Source organism: Cervus elaphus, chromosome 33, assembly GCF_910594005.1.
Source record: "Cervus elaphus chromosome 33, mCerEla1.1, whole genome shotgun sequence".
Taxonomy (NCBI): Eukaryota; Metazoa; Chordata; class Mammalia; order Artiodactyla; family Cervidae; genus Cervus; species Cervus elaphus.
The window spans coordinates 33,591,505-33,606,351 of record NC_057847.1 but is presented as its reverse complement, the minus strand read 5'-3'; the positions used below and the strand labels follow the sequence as shown (position 1 = coordinate 33,606,351).

General features: G+C 37.9%; 1 protein-coding gene across 4 annotated transcripts in view; it reads left to right on the top strand.

Annotated features, from left to right (window-relative positions):
• CSRNP3 (cysteine and serine rich nuclear protein 3) overlaps nt 1-14,847 on the top strand; it is a 196,261-nt gene that overhangs the window by 163,140 nt on the left and 18,274 nt on the right. For all 4 annotated transcript variants that reach the window (XM_043894613.1, XM_043894612.1, XM_043894615.1 and 1 more), the window contains one exon: nt 4,425-4,684. In XM_043894613.1, the coding sequence (XP_043750548.1) occupies nt 4,425-4,684 (260 nt within the window). The remainder of the gene's footprint in view (nt 1-4,424; nt 4,685-14,847) is intronic.

Here is a 14,847-nt window from a genome sequence, read left to right as displayed (position 1 = left end):
TGATCTTGATTTGATCTTCAAAAGGTGAGAAACAACATATTTTCAGAGCCCCTGATTAACTTGGCCTGTATGATTTAAGAAAACAAGTTTTTATTACCCAGGATTTACCAAGATAAACTAATTTCAACAATCTCACTTTGCTTCTACTAAGTTCCCCCCCCCAAAAAATAAACTCAATATTGACTTACACATCATCTGGTATTTTCCTTTTGAACATACTGCATAGGAGAAAGAAGTATACTATTAACTTCATCAGACCCAAATGGTAGAATTAATATTTTCCACAATTTTCCCCTTGTTTAACATCAGACTGGACCAAAAACTCTCAACCTCCATGTGCCAACTTCAGAGCCAAAATATATAGTTCTGTTTACTGTTGTCTGCCTTTCCACCTATATCTGGACTTTGCTGATAGCTGTTGACACTAGAAGAGCCAAATGTGCATTAAGAGGGTAGCTGAATTACTCCTCAAGCACTTGCCCCAGAGTGACTGCGCTATAGTGGAATCAGTGATCCAGAATCTTGTCTTCAGTTTCACAGGCTCAGACACATGATGGTCTCTGTGCATACAGAGAGAGCAATCTCAGATGCAATGACACACACATTCACAAATGTCTGAAGTATAAACCTGGAAGCAAATTTGATTATTTTCAGCAAGAATAGAATTGACAAGTCAATCAGATAGTCTTGTTGACTTTTGAAATTATGTTCCAATGTGAATGAACAGGTTGGTTTATGTGTGCAGAAATGGAGCAAGGTTGGTTGCATTTTCTCAGAGCCTGATGTGAGGCAGCTTTGATATTTTGATATACTCATCTTCTCTGTAGGATCAGAATATTCAGAATATGTGTCTCCTCAGAGCACTGGCTCCCCTGGATGGCCCTGAAAACACACTGTAGAACTCTTAACTTTGGCTTCCATTTTTTAAACATGTATTTTATTGAAGTATCGCTGATTTATAATGCTGTGTTTATTTCTGCTATAGAACAAAGTGATTCAGTTACACATAAATATATATACATATATTCTTTTTCATATTATTTTGCATTGTGGTTCATCATAGGATATTGAATATAGCTCACTCTGCTATATAGTAGGATTTTTGTTGTTTATTCATTCTATATATAATAGTTTGCATCTGCTAATCCCAAATGGCTTCCATTTTTAATCCACTCTGAGCGTGAGCTCTTTATATAAATGTTTTGTATAACTTATTTTATCTACTTACTTTCTCACCCTGGCATCGTTAATTAGTTTCTCAACTCTCTTCTTCATTCATTTTTAAAAGCATTTTAAAGATGGGTAGCTTCTGCAGATAACTAATGCTGGTTACTCTGTGCTGTTTATTCCTTTAATTTACAAGGATCAATATTATCTCCATAATATGTGATGATTTTACACCAATACCAGTACACCCTGATGTGCTAGGCATAATGGTGGCCCCAAGAGCTGTGTCCTGGTTAGGACAAATAATACTGCTGCACTTAGACACTTCTGCTGCAGGATGGTAACTAAATGAGATAAAAGAAGAGGAGCTGGAAGGCAGCAAAAAATTAGCATTGCATATGAAAACAGACTAGTTATTTTTCAAAGCAGTAATGAACGCCACCTTCTCCTTCCTTTTTTTTTTCCTTGCTCTTGACCTCACTGTAGTAAAATGAACCCTGAACTCTGTAGAGACACAACGTTGAGTTCAGTTATTCCGTAAAGGGCGCAGATTACTAGGTACGTGTATCATCGAGGTTTCAGATTCCCTATGGCAGATGTGGGATTTAATCTGTTTTTCTCAGATTTGAAAAACACAGACTCTTTTTTGATAACTTCATTCTCTGATTGTTAGTCAAATTGGTTCTGGAGGCAAGAGATAGCCCAGAAGGGCCTGTTCTAGGGCTCCAGTTCAATCATCAAAAGAGAGACATGAGTGCCTCCTAAGTTTAGGAAAGCCACATTTAAAATATTCCTCATAAGGCTAATCTTACAGCATCTCAAAACCTTCCTTTTAAATGTATTCTATAGGCATTTTGATCATGTTTCTAATGTGCTACTTACAATATGCAAGTGCTGAAACAAGTATAAGCACGTTTGAATTATAAGCTGTAGTGGATAGGAAAAAGCATAAGTCCATGTGCACTTTGACAATGTTAGAAATGCCAAGAGCCCAGGTGAAGGGTTCCTACTCTCTGCCACTGTTGTCTTCTTCCAAGCTTTGGAAAATCATCTCGTAACAGTTTTCTGGGAAAAGTGTAATATGGCTTTTTGTGAAAGGATGGTACAGTAGATTCATCCAAAAGGTGGAATTCTTTTATAATCTAAAAATGCAGGTACAAAATCTGAATAAAAATTTCTAAAGGAAATTCATGTAGACTACTATGAATTATCTAAAATGCAAGTAAGAAAATTATCAGATGTGGTTATAATAATTATTTTAAATGAGTACATTAAAATATTTTTATTTTATTTGTAAATTATGGCCTTGAAAGATAATATTTTCAGGGCATCATTTTTATGATATGAAGAGCAATATAAGTTCAAGGTTATCACCCAAAAAGCAGAGGCTCTAGCCTGCTTTAAGGTGGTGATGGATAAGGTTGTCAGATCAGGTAGCAAATTACTGGGCAGATGGTTGAATTTTACTTTCTGTGGTGAAATCTTTTACATTTTGACAAATTCTTCTTTGTTTTGAGATGATTTAAACCTACAGTTATGAAGCAGATTAGCGCTTTTAAATCTAAGTTGAAAATTGTCACTAGTGCCAGGAGTACAAGTATGTTGCCGTGAACATGTACATAAATAACTAGAAAAAAATAAATGGAAAAACGACATACACATTGGAAGCATTCGCTCCCTGGCAATCTCTTTTGGAGAAGTAAAGCATTAACGAGGAGGAAAAGTTGAGATAGCTAAATTCTTGCCCAAATGTCTTATTTCTTTTACTCTGTTTGAGTCTATTTATTCTGAGTTTCTCATCACTGGAAATGAAAGCTCCATGTGGGCAGGGATCACTATCTGTCTTTTCCACCAATATATCCAATCATTTAGAAAGTGCCTGGAAAAACTACTGGTTTGTATTTATAGAATATATAAATCCTCAAAATGATATGTATCACAGCAGCCTCTCTATTTGGCTTGAAGGTTTTATAAGGAGAAAATGAGACAACTGAACTTGGAAGTTCATTCCATTCCCTTAGAAGCATATTTTTATATAAATTCAAAGTGCTCCTGTAGTTACTTTTGTTTCATCGTTTATACAGTCTTACAAATAAAAATCATCTTTGGAGTCTGCAGCAGTTAACATCTCCCAGAAGCAGTGTGACCCCAAATCATAGCCTTGTTCATCTTCCTTAGCTTGATCTCAGCTTTCTACTGTGACCTGATGGCTAAAAGACTGGGTTCTAGAATAATGAATCCCATTTTCACTGCTAGTTATATGTGCTTGGCCACGTCATTTAACCCTTTATGGATTGTTTTCCTCAAAATGGAGGCTTGGATTACTCCAACTCAAGCAGTCATAAGAATAAAATGAGACAATTCATGCATAGTCCTTTGCATAGTTCGTTGAACAGTCCATAAATGTTAGCGGATCTATATATATATAAAACATCTGAGGGGTTCATTGTTTCTTCATTGAAAGAAATCACTCAAATTCTATAAGACTGGGTTACTTCACAACAAAATAAACAGACTGGCACATCTTCCAACTTCAAAAGGTCAATGTCTAACTCTCTTTCTCTCAACTACAGAGTTCATCTCAACCTTCCATGGTGCTCTGTGCATCTTGATGTCTCTGTAACTAATAGTAAAGGTTCTGATATATCTCATGACGTTTTCAGTATTCTCAATGTATACTTGGATTAAAGTCCCACTGTCCATAATGTTACTTATTGGTGTTTTCATCAGATGAAAACTTGGGTTAGATTTAGATTGTAAAAATGCCTAAATAGTGCCATTGAGACTTTTCCTATAAATTTTTATTGCATTTTGGAATTTTCTAAAATTTAAAAATAGACATTTATTTCACACCAAGTGCATCCATATCAAATGAGAGACAAAGAGTTTGTAGTATGTGTCTTTTCTGATTATAGTAAAATACAACTCATGTGAAAATCATAAAAGCGAAACTTAAAAGGTTAAGGGAAATGAGAAATTAAATTCTGCCACTGATTCACAGACTACTGGCAACTTGCCTATAAGTTTGCTTGGACTACCATTATAGAGGGCTTAAAAGTCTACTCCACCACAGCTAGGAAAAAATCTAAGTAAGGAATGCGAAGTCTGTGCCAATGCTGAGTGACAACATTTTTAGTGTCTCCCAGCCAGAAAGGGTTGATGGTAAATTTGAGATCATCGAGTGGCATTTTCTAATTCTTCACCTCATCCGAAAACTGCTGTGGGGCTATTCCCTGAATTGTTTCTTTCCCTTTCAGCTTCCTCCATCCTCAAAAGAGAGAAGCGGCTGAGGACCAAGAATGTGCATTTCAGCTGCGTCACTGTGTACTACTTCACCCGGAGGCAGGGTTTCACGAGCGTGCCCAGCCAAGGCGGCAGCACCCTGGGCATGTCCAGCCGCCACAACAGCGTACGCCAGTACACCCTGGGCGAGTTCGCCAGAGAGCAGGAGAGGCTCCACCGGGAGATGCTGAGAGAACACCTCAGGGAGGAAAAACTGAACTCTCTAAAACTAAAGGTAACAAAGACCTTAGAAATGCACTTTTTTTTTTTTTTTTCCAAACCCCCTATCCTTACCTCAATCTGGTTGCATTAACCCATTTTCATGTTTAGATCCGCAGATTAAAATGGATATTTTCCAAGCAGACTCTCTGCTGAGACTTTTTTTTTTTTTTAAGGAAAAACAGTATAGTCTCATCACTGAAAACAGGGCAGAAAACTTCCCTGACATTGTTTATTTATTCGCTCTATAAATATTTATTTAGGTCATAAACCCTGTGCTTCAGCTGGGGCTAATTGCTATGAAAAATAGATGTGGTCCCCTTTCTCCTGGAACTTACATATTAACAGAAAAGAAAAATATTCATCATGTAGACAAAATCACAGCTTCATGAAGTACCATAAAGGGGAGTTGCTAGGTGCTAGGAAAGTATGTAACGGAGAATTGATGGGGGCTGGATATCAAGGAAAGTTTCCTCAAGAAAGTGACGATTGAACTGAAATCTGAACAGGTAATTAGGCAGAAAGGGTTGGTGCGACTGGTTCAGGCAGCAGGGAAGGCTGAGTTACCTCGTGTCAGGAGGAAGCACGGGGAGCCATGCACAGGCTCGGGAGCCTGGAGCAGAGACGGAAGGAGTAATGTGAAGGGGGTAGGGTTGGGCTTTGTCAGTCTGATTAAGACATTGTTTTTCTCTTCATCCTAATGCCATCAGAAGTCATATAGGAGTTTTAGGCATGGGGTCAGTTGGCAGAATAATGTGATCTGGTTCATGCTATGATTTGAGAATGGTTTAGGGGCAGGGGTGGCCATGTTAGGGGAGCTTATGGAGTCAGACCAGTTAAGAGGCTATTACAATAGTCCTGGAGAGAGAAGATGGTAGGTTAGATTACACTGATGGTAGGGGAGATGAAGAGAGATGGACGGAGGGAGTAATTTAGGAAATAAAATCAACAGTCCTTGATGACGGGTTGGATTTGGAAGGAAAGTGGGGAGCTGTCAAGAATGACTCCTAAATTTCTGGCTCACAAAACTGAATGGGTTGTGGGTGATAGTACCTTTCTCGATGACAAGAATATGAGAAGGAATCCAGGTGATTCTGAGAGGATTTTGAGTTATTGAAGTGATGTCAGGGAGAGATCCAGGCAGAGATAACTATCATTGTGCCATCTTAGAGAGTCAGTGGAGAGAAACACAGCTCAGAAAACCTTTTCCTCAATCAGAGACACTCTTTCTATTTGTATTGATCCATCAACTTATCAGCTTATAGTAAATGGCCTCCCATTATTATCTAACGACAAAGGAAGAAAGGCAAGGATTTTTCTTACATAATCCAGGATGCTTAACATAAAGGATCACTGGTTAACTAGCCGAAACACCATAAGCACACCTGTGTTACGTGTACCTTTAGTTGCCAATATGAAGTCAGTTAGCAGAGGTGTGATGTGTGTTTCACAACACCTGTTTTTAGGTATTTTGCACCTCATGTATGTGCATTGTCCCCAGTTGCACAAGAAGCCAGTTGCTTAAATGAAGCTGGTTACAACCTGGCCTAGAGCAAGTCTCATAACTCCTTTGGAGGTATTTTTGACACAGTTCATTGACAGGCCCTTAAGATTTTTTTGGTAACGAGTCACTATTGTTGTTGTTCTATATTATAGCTTTGAATGTAGCCTAATTTAACAATAAGTCTCAGATTTGCTTCTGAAATACACTGTCTGGTTTTCTAACTCACTACAGACCAACTGTAACCCTTACTCAAAAGATGAAGTCATTCTCCAAACTCAAATATCGGCAGAACAGTAGTGATGGCTGCCATTCATTAAATGATTTTTTACTTGCCAGGCATTTTATAAACATTATATAATTTAATCCTGACAAAAACCCACTGGAATAGGTAAATTATGAGACCATGTGTACAACTGAATAAAAAGAAGCACAAAGATGTTAACTGGCTCACTCAATAGAAAACTATTATCTTGTTACTTAGTATTCTAAAATCAATTGATTATACCCAATAGGTGTAGGGAAAAACAATCTCTGTACCTATTGGGAGTCATCCCTGTCTGGGGTTTGGTACTGTGTGTAGTGGTTTTTAACAGGTGGAGAACTGTAATTCTATCTGAGATCCAGATGTATTGTGGTGACCTTTGTAGCACACACATGCAGTGACTGTTAGGGGGAGCTACATACCTGCAGGAACCTTCCTCCTTACCAGGCGGTGATATATTCTGATGCTATAATTTGTATTCAGTTACTTCTACCCTCTTATTTTTAGCAAGCTGAAGAAGAAGCAAAAAGAGGCTTCTGTTATTGATTTACTTTTGTCATTGTGCTTAGCGTTGCAAGTTGAAGAGTCAGTCTTCCGAGTGGGTGTCATGCCTTGGTTTGTCATTGATAACTGAAAACATGCAACTTTCCCTTTTGGTGAAGATATGAACAAAAGGCATTTGGATATCATCACTCCTTTCAAGTGAATATCAAGCAAAAAGATAATGAATGGGATTCCAAGGTGATCTGATCTAAGCGTACTGAAAGTATTCAGAAACTGGGAAACACATTTCACAGAAATCTAATAAAAGATCAAAGCAATGTGGACTCATTGACTAAAAAATCTGAGGGGTATTAATGGAGGAAAACATATATTAACTTTTATGAGTTTTTAAATATCATCGACTATGCTTGTCTAAGGTTTAGCTACCCAAAATCTAAAATTAGCTATCCGAAAACATTACGGATCCAAAAATTTCACTCAGATACTTGAGATTTCACTTTCAATATGACATTTGCTTTGAAATATACCTCTGGGATAAGGAACAGAATGTGACTAAATTGATTCCATTTTTTGGATAAAGCAGCTAGAGGGGGTCAGTAGCAGAGAGAGGGACCCAAAGAAGAAAGGGATTGTTAAGGACAAACTTTGCCACTTTGGTTTTTCCTGGAGATGGTCCTCTCTGGGTGACAGTGAACTGCCCATTAAGGGAGGAGAGAGAAGGAGTGTCTGACAAAAAAACAACACTTTGCAAAGCTTTAAGTGTCAAACTTTTTCCAAAGCCTTCACTATGGAGACCAGATAAAATACACCAGGAAACTCAGTGGGCTTGGAACTGGGTCATTTCCTTCCTGCTTACCTGAGAAGCAAAAGCTCTGGGACATAAAGGAGACGTTTTTCTTTCCACTCTACCTGTGTGTCTTTCCAGGGTGTCTCAGGTTCTAAACAGTGAATCAGTTTACACAACGACATCCCCCCTCCAATGGGGCCTTTTTTTAAAATTAATTTTTATTGGCGTACAGTTGCTTTACAACATCGTGTTCATTTCTACTGTGCAGCAAGGTGAATCAGCTGTATCTCCTCTTTTTTGGATTTCCTTCCCGTTTAGGTCACCACAGAGCCCTGTGTGTAGAGTTTCCTGAGCTACACTACAGGTTCTCCTTAGTTATATAATTTGTACTTAGTATCAATATTGTGTATATGTCAATCCCAATCTCCCAGTTCATCCCATCCCCCCTTCCTCTCTTGGTTTCCATACATTTGTTCTCTAAGCCTGTGTCTCTATTTCTACTTGCAAATAAGGTCATCTATACCATTTTTCTAGATTCCACATATATGCATCAATATGCAGTATTTGTTTCTTTCTGACCTACTTTACTCTGTATGACAGTCTTGTGTTGTGGGCTTAGTCGCTCAGTCGTGTCTGACTCTTTGCAACCCCGTGGACTGTAGCCCGCCAGGCTCCTCTGTCCATGGGGATTCTTTAGGCAAGAATGCTGGAGTGGTTGCCATGCCCTCCTCCAGGAGGTCTTCCCAACCGATTGAACCCAGGTCTCCCGCATTGCAGGCAGATTCTTTACCATCTGAGCCACCAGGGAAGTCTAAGAATACTGAAGTGGGTAGCCTATCCCTTCTCCAGGGGAACTTCCTGGCCCAGGAATCAAACCGGGATCTCTTGCATTGCAGGTGCATTCTTCACCAGCTGAACTACCAGGGAAGGCCATATGACTATCTTAAGATCAGTAAAAAGAACACAGACATGCGTTTTGGTGTTTATTTATAATAAAATACTTCAGAAACAAAATAAGGATAGAAATTTAGTTTCTCATTGTAAAATGTCTTCTTAGTGATTCATCTCAATCTAATTATGAGTTTGATATATTGAGAAGGAATATATATAATTAGATTTGTAGAACGAATCCAATTTTACTTGGGGGGGAGGGGTTCAAGTGTGCCTTTATTGGTGGTGGTGGTGTTTGTTCCAAACATTGTCTAGAAACAATTAATAGGGAAAGCTTATTGAATAAAGTACATGTTTCTAGAAGAAATAACTAGCTTTAGATTTCTAAATTATAGACTACAGTTCTTTTTCCCTGTCAAGCCCATTCAGACATGTCATACTCTTCACAGTAATCATTGCAGTCATCTTAATACTATACATTTTTCCAAATTAAGTACTTAGATTTCATCATCTGCACCACACTGTTGAACAATTACATTAGCCTTTATTCCCATTTCACATGTATCTGTAAAATCCATTAGGCGGCTGCCTCTATGTTTCAAAAGAACCTTGGCATTGAATTCGCCTCTGGGGTTATATTTTTCTGGATTCTATTACCATGGTATAGGAAATGTAACTTATTTTTCACAACTTTCACTGGATTCTTTTTCTCAATGTTTTCTCAACCTTGATCGTTCTTCCTCTCCTTTCTAAGGTCAAAGCTGTTTCTACATTTTGGGGTTATCATGTGTTCCTTGAGTAATGCTTGGTTGTTTGCTCTCTTTCTTCATAAAAAAAGAGTTGCCAGATGGTAACTCTTCCTTTAATGAGCAAACTTTAAAATGTCTCTAAGTTTCCTTCACCCCAAATCTTAGATTTATGACTGTGCTTTATTCAGTTAGTAATTTACCTGTACAGTATTATAATTCTCCACCTTCACGCCCAGTCTTCCAGCCCTGCCCTCTTATTTCCTCTCAACGGTCTTATGATTTAACTAACCTTCAAGTAAAATTCCTAAAGGCCTTAGGAGATAGAAGCCATTAGAGGTTTGTGAGAGATGACTGGCGCCAAGTATCTCTAACCTGTGGTTTCCAAATTTAGGGATATGTTTTTAACTATTTCCTCATACTACAGTTCTTACTAAATGGGTCAGAGTGTGCTGATCTTGGTATTTTTAAACTCCACTTAGTATTTTTAAACTCCGTACAGAATTTCTTTGTCAGCCTCTGCAGAGATTACTCAAAAGCTTATATGGGACCAGTACTTCAGAATACATTGTTCAGTGCAGGCCTGCTCCGACACCAAAGGGAAAACATGGACTTCCCAAATACTTGCCATGTCATATGTGCAACATATTTTGAGAGATTCAGAGAAAATACACCTAACCAAAGTGGTGCATCCTGAGAGGCTGGGCTTCAGCCCTGAGCAAATGCAATACATTTAAGAATAGGTTCCTTCAAAAATGCTGGCATTTTTATTTAAGTGGAAAAATTAAACATATGTAATCAAATCTCTACAGTTTTCCTATGCAATAAACAGTGATCTTCTAGTTCAGGAGACATCCATTCGGCTGATTGTTCTCATTAACATGTGGGGTTCATGCAGTGGTGTTCTGGAGTCAGCTTGTAAAAATTCCTCACTAAAGTGGATTAGACTCATCTCTTCCCCCACCGTAGCTTGAAATCGCCAATGATGGGAACAGTCATATTGTGGGACTTGACAAGCACAAAGCAAACACAACATCAGACAAACACAACAAACTCAACAACAAATTAGAAACACCCCTCCCTTTTTTTTCAGAGACGTAGTTATTATATATTTACCAGCACACTCTTGGATTCATTTTGCTTATTAGCCCTTGCTGAAAGAGACAATATTTGTCTAAACCAGAAGGAAGAATAAAGGAATGTATGGAAAATGTATGTCTTATTTGTTGATATTATCATCTTTTCTGGTGACTTTTGGGGTGATATGTAAACCAAGGACTCATTGTAAATTCAGGTTGTTGAAATTCTTATCAGCTGACGCAACAGCCAAACATAATGAATCTGGTTCCAAATTGCCAACTACAATTAACAACTAATGAGCTGAGGACTTATACTGTAAGATTTGACTGAACATCAAAGTGATATGAATGTTTTAGTTTGGTTTGCCAGAGACATTAGCACCCAGGCTATTTATTCAACTCATAACATGTAACCAGGAATTCCTTTCATCAAATATATCCTATGTGTATTTGGGTATACAAATGCAGATATGTATATCCAGCCTCTTATTACACATCTCTGGCAACCCAAAGCACATTGCTTTGTTAAAAAAAAGTGTATTAAAGTATAGTTGGTTACAAAAGAGGAAAGAAGGGGAGGGATAAATTAGGAGGTTGGGATTTATATATATACATACACTACTGTATATAAACACACACTGCTTTTTGAGAAAGCCGATTCCATTTTGTAGTGATAATTGTTAGAAAGCTCTTCTTCATATTGATCAACCTGCTATCATCTAATTATACCTTCTGACCCTAATTCTGGCCTCTAGAGACATAGAATAAATCTTGTCCCTGTTCTCCAAACTCCAAGTGTTTGAAAGCAGTCTTGATGGACATGCAAATATTTGACAATAGGTTATATGGGCTCCATGTGTCTCTGTTCTATAGATTTAAACATCCTTAGTTCTTTTCTCTAACGTTCCTGTTTTCCAGACACTTTATAGCCTTGGTTGCTCCTTCTGAATATAACGCTGTTTATTAATGTCCACCTCAAAATGTGGAACCTGGCGGTGGGGTGGGAGTGAGGCTCATGAGAGACGGGATGCACATATACATAAAGCTGATTCATGTTGTTGTAGAGCAGAAACAAACACATTATAAAGCAATTATACTCCAATTAAAAATTATGGAACTTGATCTGGACATTGCACTCAAGATGGGATTTTTTTCAGTACATAGGGATGTGTTACATTACCTGCTAACCGAGCTATAGATACTCTATCCACAGGTATATGCTAAAGGTACAGGAGCTTTTTGGATCTTAATAAGTTTGTTTGTTCATATTATGCTAGTGGTAAGTAAAGCAACAACAAAAAGACAAGGAAGCAAATATGCATATCAGGCCTGGTAAATAAGGTCTGCATCATCATGCAAATTAAAACTTTTTAACATCTCCTAGGTAAGAATCCTCTTTAGTACTATACATGGTGTACAGAGAGCAGTCAATAAAATTTTGGGTTTTTTTTTTTAATGAACTTGATCTTGTCATCTGAAAAATGTGCTAACCTGCCTTTTAGTTATCCATCCAAGATATTATTTAAAAACTACATTTAACAAGACAGGGCCAAGTTCATGATACCCTCTCAGAGGATCCTTGTCACCACCCCTTGGTGACCTTCATGGAGATTCCTTTCCTGGATTAGTCTCTACTGCCAATAGAATCTCCAGGTAGCACACACCTTTTTGGTGGTGCAAAGAGGCTGAGCATCTCTGTTCTTTGAAACATTTTCAACATTTCAACTAACTAAAATCCATGCATTCAACCATACCCTTATTGGTATTCCATCCTTCCATGCACAGAACATAAGAAATTTTGTCAGAGAATCTCAAGACTAGATTGCTGGTTTTCCAGTTATGTTCCATCGGGTCAGGGCTTTGGATACCTTTCTCACTTTTGTTTGTTTAATAGGTTAAGATTCTGCATGAATTTTAATTTGGCAAATGGACATTCTCTCCCCGGTGAGCCCAGGCAATAGTATAATAGTCACTGTTGACTGTTCTCACCTGTACAGAGACCATCTTTTTGAATCATCTTTTTTTGGAATTTTATCTAGAACTTGCACTTTTAAAAATAATAATTCACTTGCATTTTGATTACCTTTTAATTCCTTTCCCCATGACTCTTTGCAGATACTAGACAGAGCAGTCATAACTTTCAACTTTTTCGTTGATTTAAAACATGTATAGCCCAGACCTAAGGATTCTTACAGAAAACTGCTGAGCACTCTTGGACTATCTCCCACCTTCTTTTTTTACATGAAATTCTTCCTAACATATCTGTTCTCCCATTTCTTGTTTAAAGGTTTTTCTCCTTGATACAGACTGTGAAATCAGAATAGGAAGTAAATGATTCTACTTTGTGTCTTTGTATCTCCCTCCCATTTTATTTGTCTGTCATTTCCTCCTCTCCACTGCTTCTATAACTTGCTCATATATTTTGTTGCACTTACCGCACTCTATCATATTTATTACACGGTCATCTCCCCAGCAGACTAGTAGCTGGTGGTCCTTGTTCTCAACATATTCCCATTATAATGAGGGAGATACACATAAAACCAACCACCAAAACTAATATATTACTACAAAATTAGGCAGCATACTATGCTGATCAAGTGCTCCCAGGGTAAACGATAGTGGCTCAGACAGTAAAGATTCAGCCTGCAATGCAGGAGACCTGAGTTTGATCCCTGGGTTGGGAAGATCCCCTGAAGAAGGGAATGGCAACCCACTCCAGTATTCTTGCCTGGATAATCCCCATGGACAGAGGAGCCTGGTGGGCTACAGTCCATTGAGTCCCAAGAGTCAGACACAACTGAGTGACTAAGCATATAGCACAGGGTAAATGAGTTACAAGTCAGCTGAGAAACTCAAAAGTAACACATGAGTTCAACAGTGGTAGCTATCACTTGGACTAGCTTCTTTTGCTGGCATGTCTATTAGAAAGAACACCTCCACAAGCTCACAAAATAGATTACTCAAAGGAAATGCTCACTGGCGAGAATGTCATATCTTCAGCTGGCTTCCTGTATTCCTTTTTGAGCTCTTGTTCTCTGTGTATGAATCATGTATTTTTTAAAATTTCTGAATGAGCTACTTATAAAGAAGCTTTTCTGCTCTCTTACCTCCTACCCCACAGCACTGAGATCAGCTCTTGGAGTGTAACTGCAGCCATATCCTTCTCTTTTCTTCTATACAGGTTTTCTATTAATATTACTCTAAGAATTTTCACTCCAAACTGGTCTTGTGAGCCTGGCTCAAGTTTTGGAGTCAAACCAAACCTGAATTTGATTCTCAGTACAATCACCAATTATCCAAGTAGCTAGACTTTAGCAAATTATCTTCTCCATGCTCCAATTTTCTCAACTGTTAAAATACTTCCTAAGATTGTTTGCAAATCAGGTGAGATAATTTATATAAAGTAGAGAGTTCAGTACCTGGTTTTCAATATATGATGGCTTGGGTCATTCTCCACATCATCCTCATTATTGTGGAATTGAATTATTTTTTCGCATTCTTATTGCCACTGTCCTTGTTACATGTGTTAATGAGTTTGTAATAACCAGGAGTTTTTATTATTAAAAACACTTTAAACCACTGAAAGGAAGTGTTTTTATTTTTGTGGTTTTTTGCTTTATTTTTAGCATTATGATCGATCTACTTTTTCAGTACTGTTTCCCTACTATAATTATTTTACAGTCAATTCATCAAAAAGTTCATCTTGTTGGAATTTACAGCGGAATATATCCACTACATGATATAGAAAAAAAAAAAAGATCGACTACTGAGTTGATAATCTCCCACTCACCAATCCCCCACCCCACTCACTCCCCCATCCCATCTGGTCCTTGATTCAGGATAGTCTAAGAATCACTCTGCTGATTCTGGAAGTAATGTGTAACATGTCCCATCCCTCAAACATATTTAGATGGGCAAAACTTTTATTCTGTTGGGCTTTGGAAACTGTTTACTCATACTTATCAGTACATATCAGATAGATTTGCAGAAGTAAGGATTTTCAATTCTGTTTAAGAAAAGCTATAATCCTTTAATTTATAGAGTGAGTCTGGACAAGTTTACACAGTGGCTCAAGAACTAAGTCCTATCTTAAGTAGCATCATTAGAACAAAGCAAATACACACACACACACACACACACACACACACACACCATCCCTCGAGATATTTCCAATACAGTATAAACACACGTACACATAAATGAAATAAATATAAGGATCATTAAATCAAATTATGAGTTAAGACATTACTTATCACCTGAAGATGGCCAAGGCAGAGGAAGGGGGATGCTACTTTCTGAAAACGTTCTGTTTATTTACTTTTTGTTTTTTGCTTATGGGCCAAGACAGGAAGGGATGCCACACAAGTTCATCCAGTCTGGATATTTTGTAGACCAGTGAAAGCTCT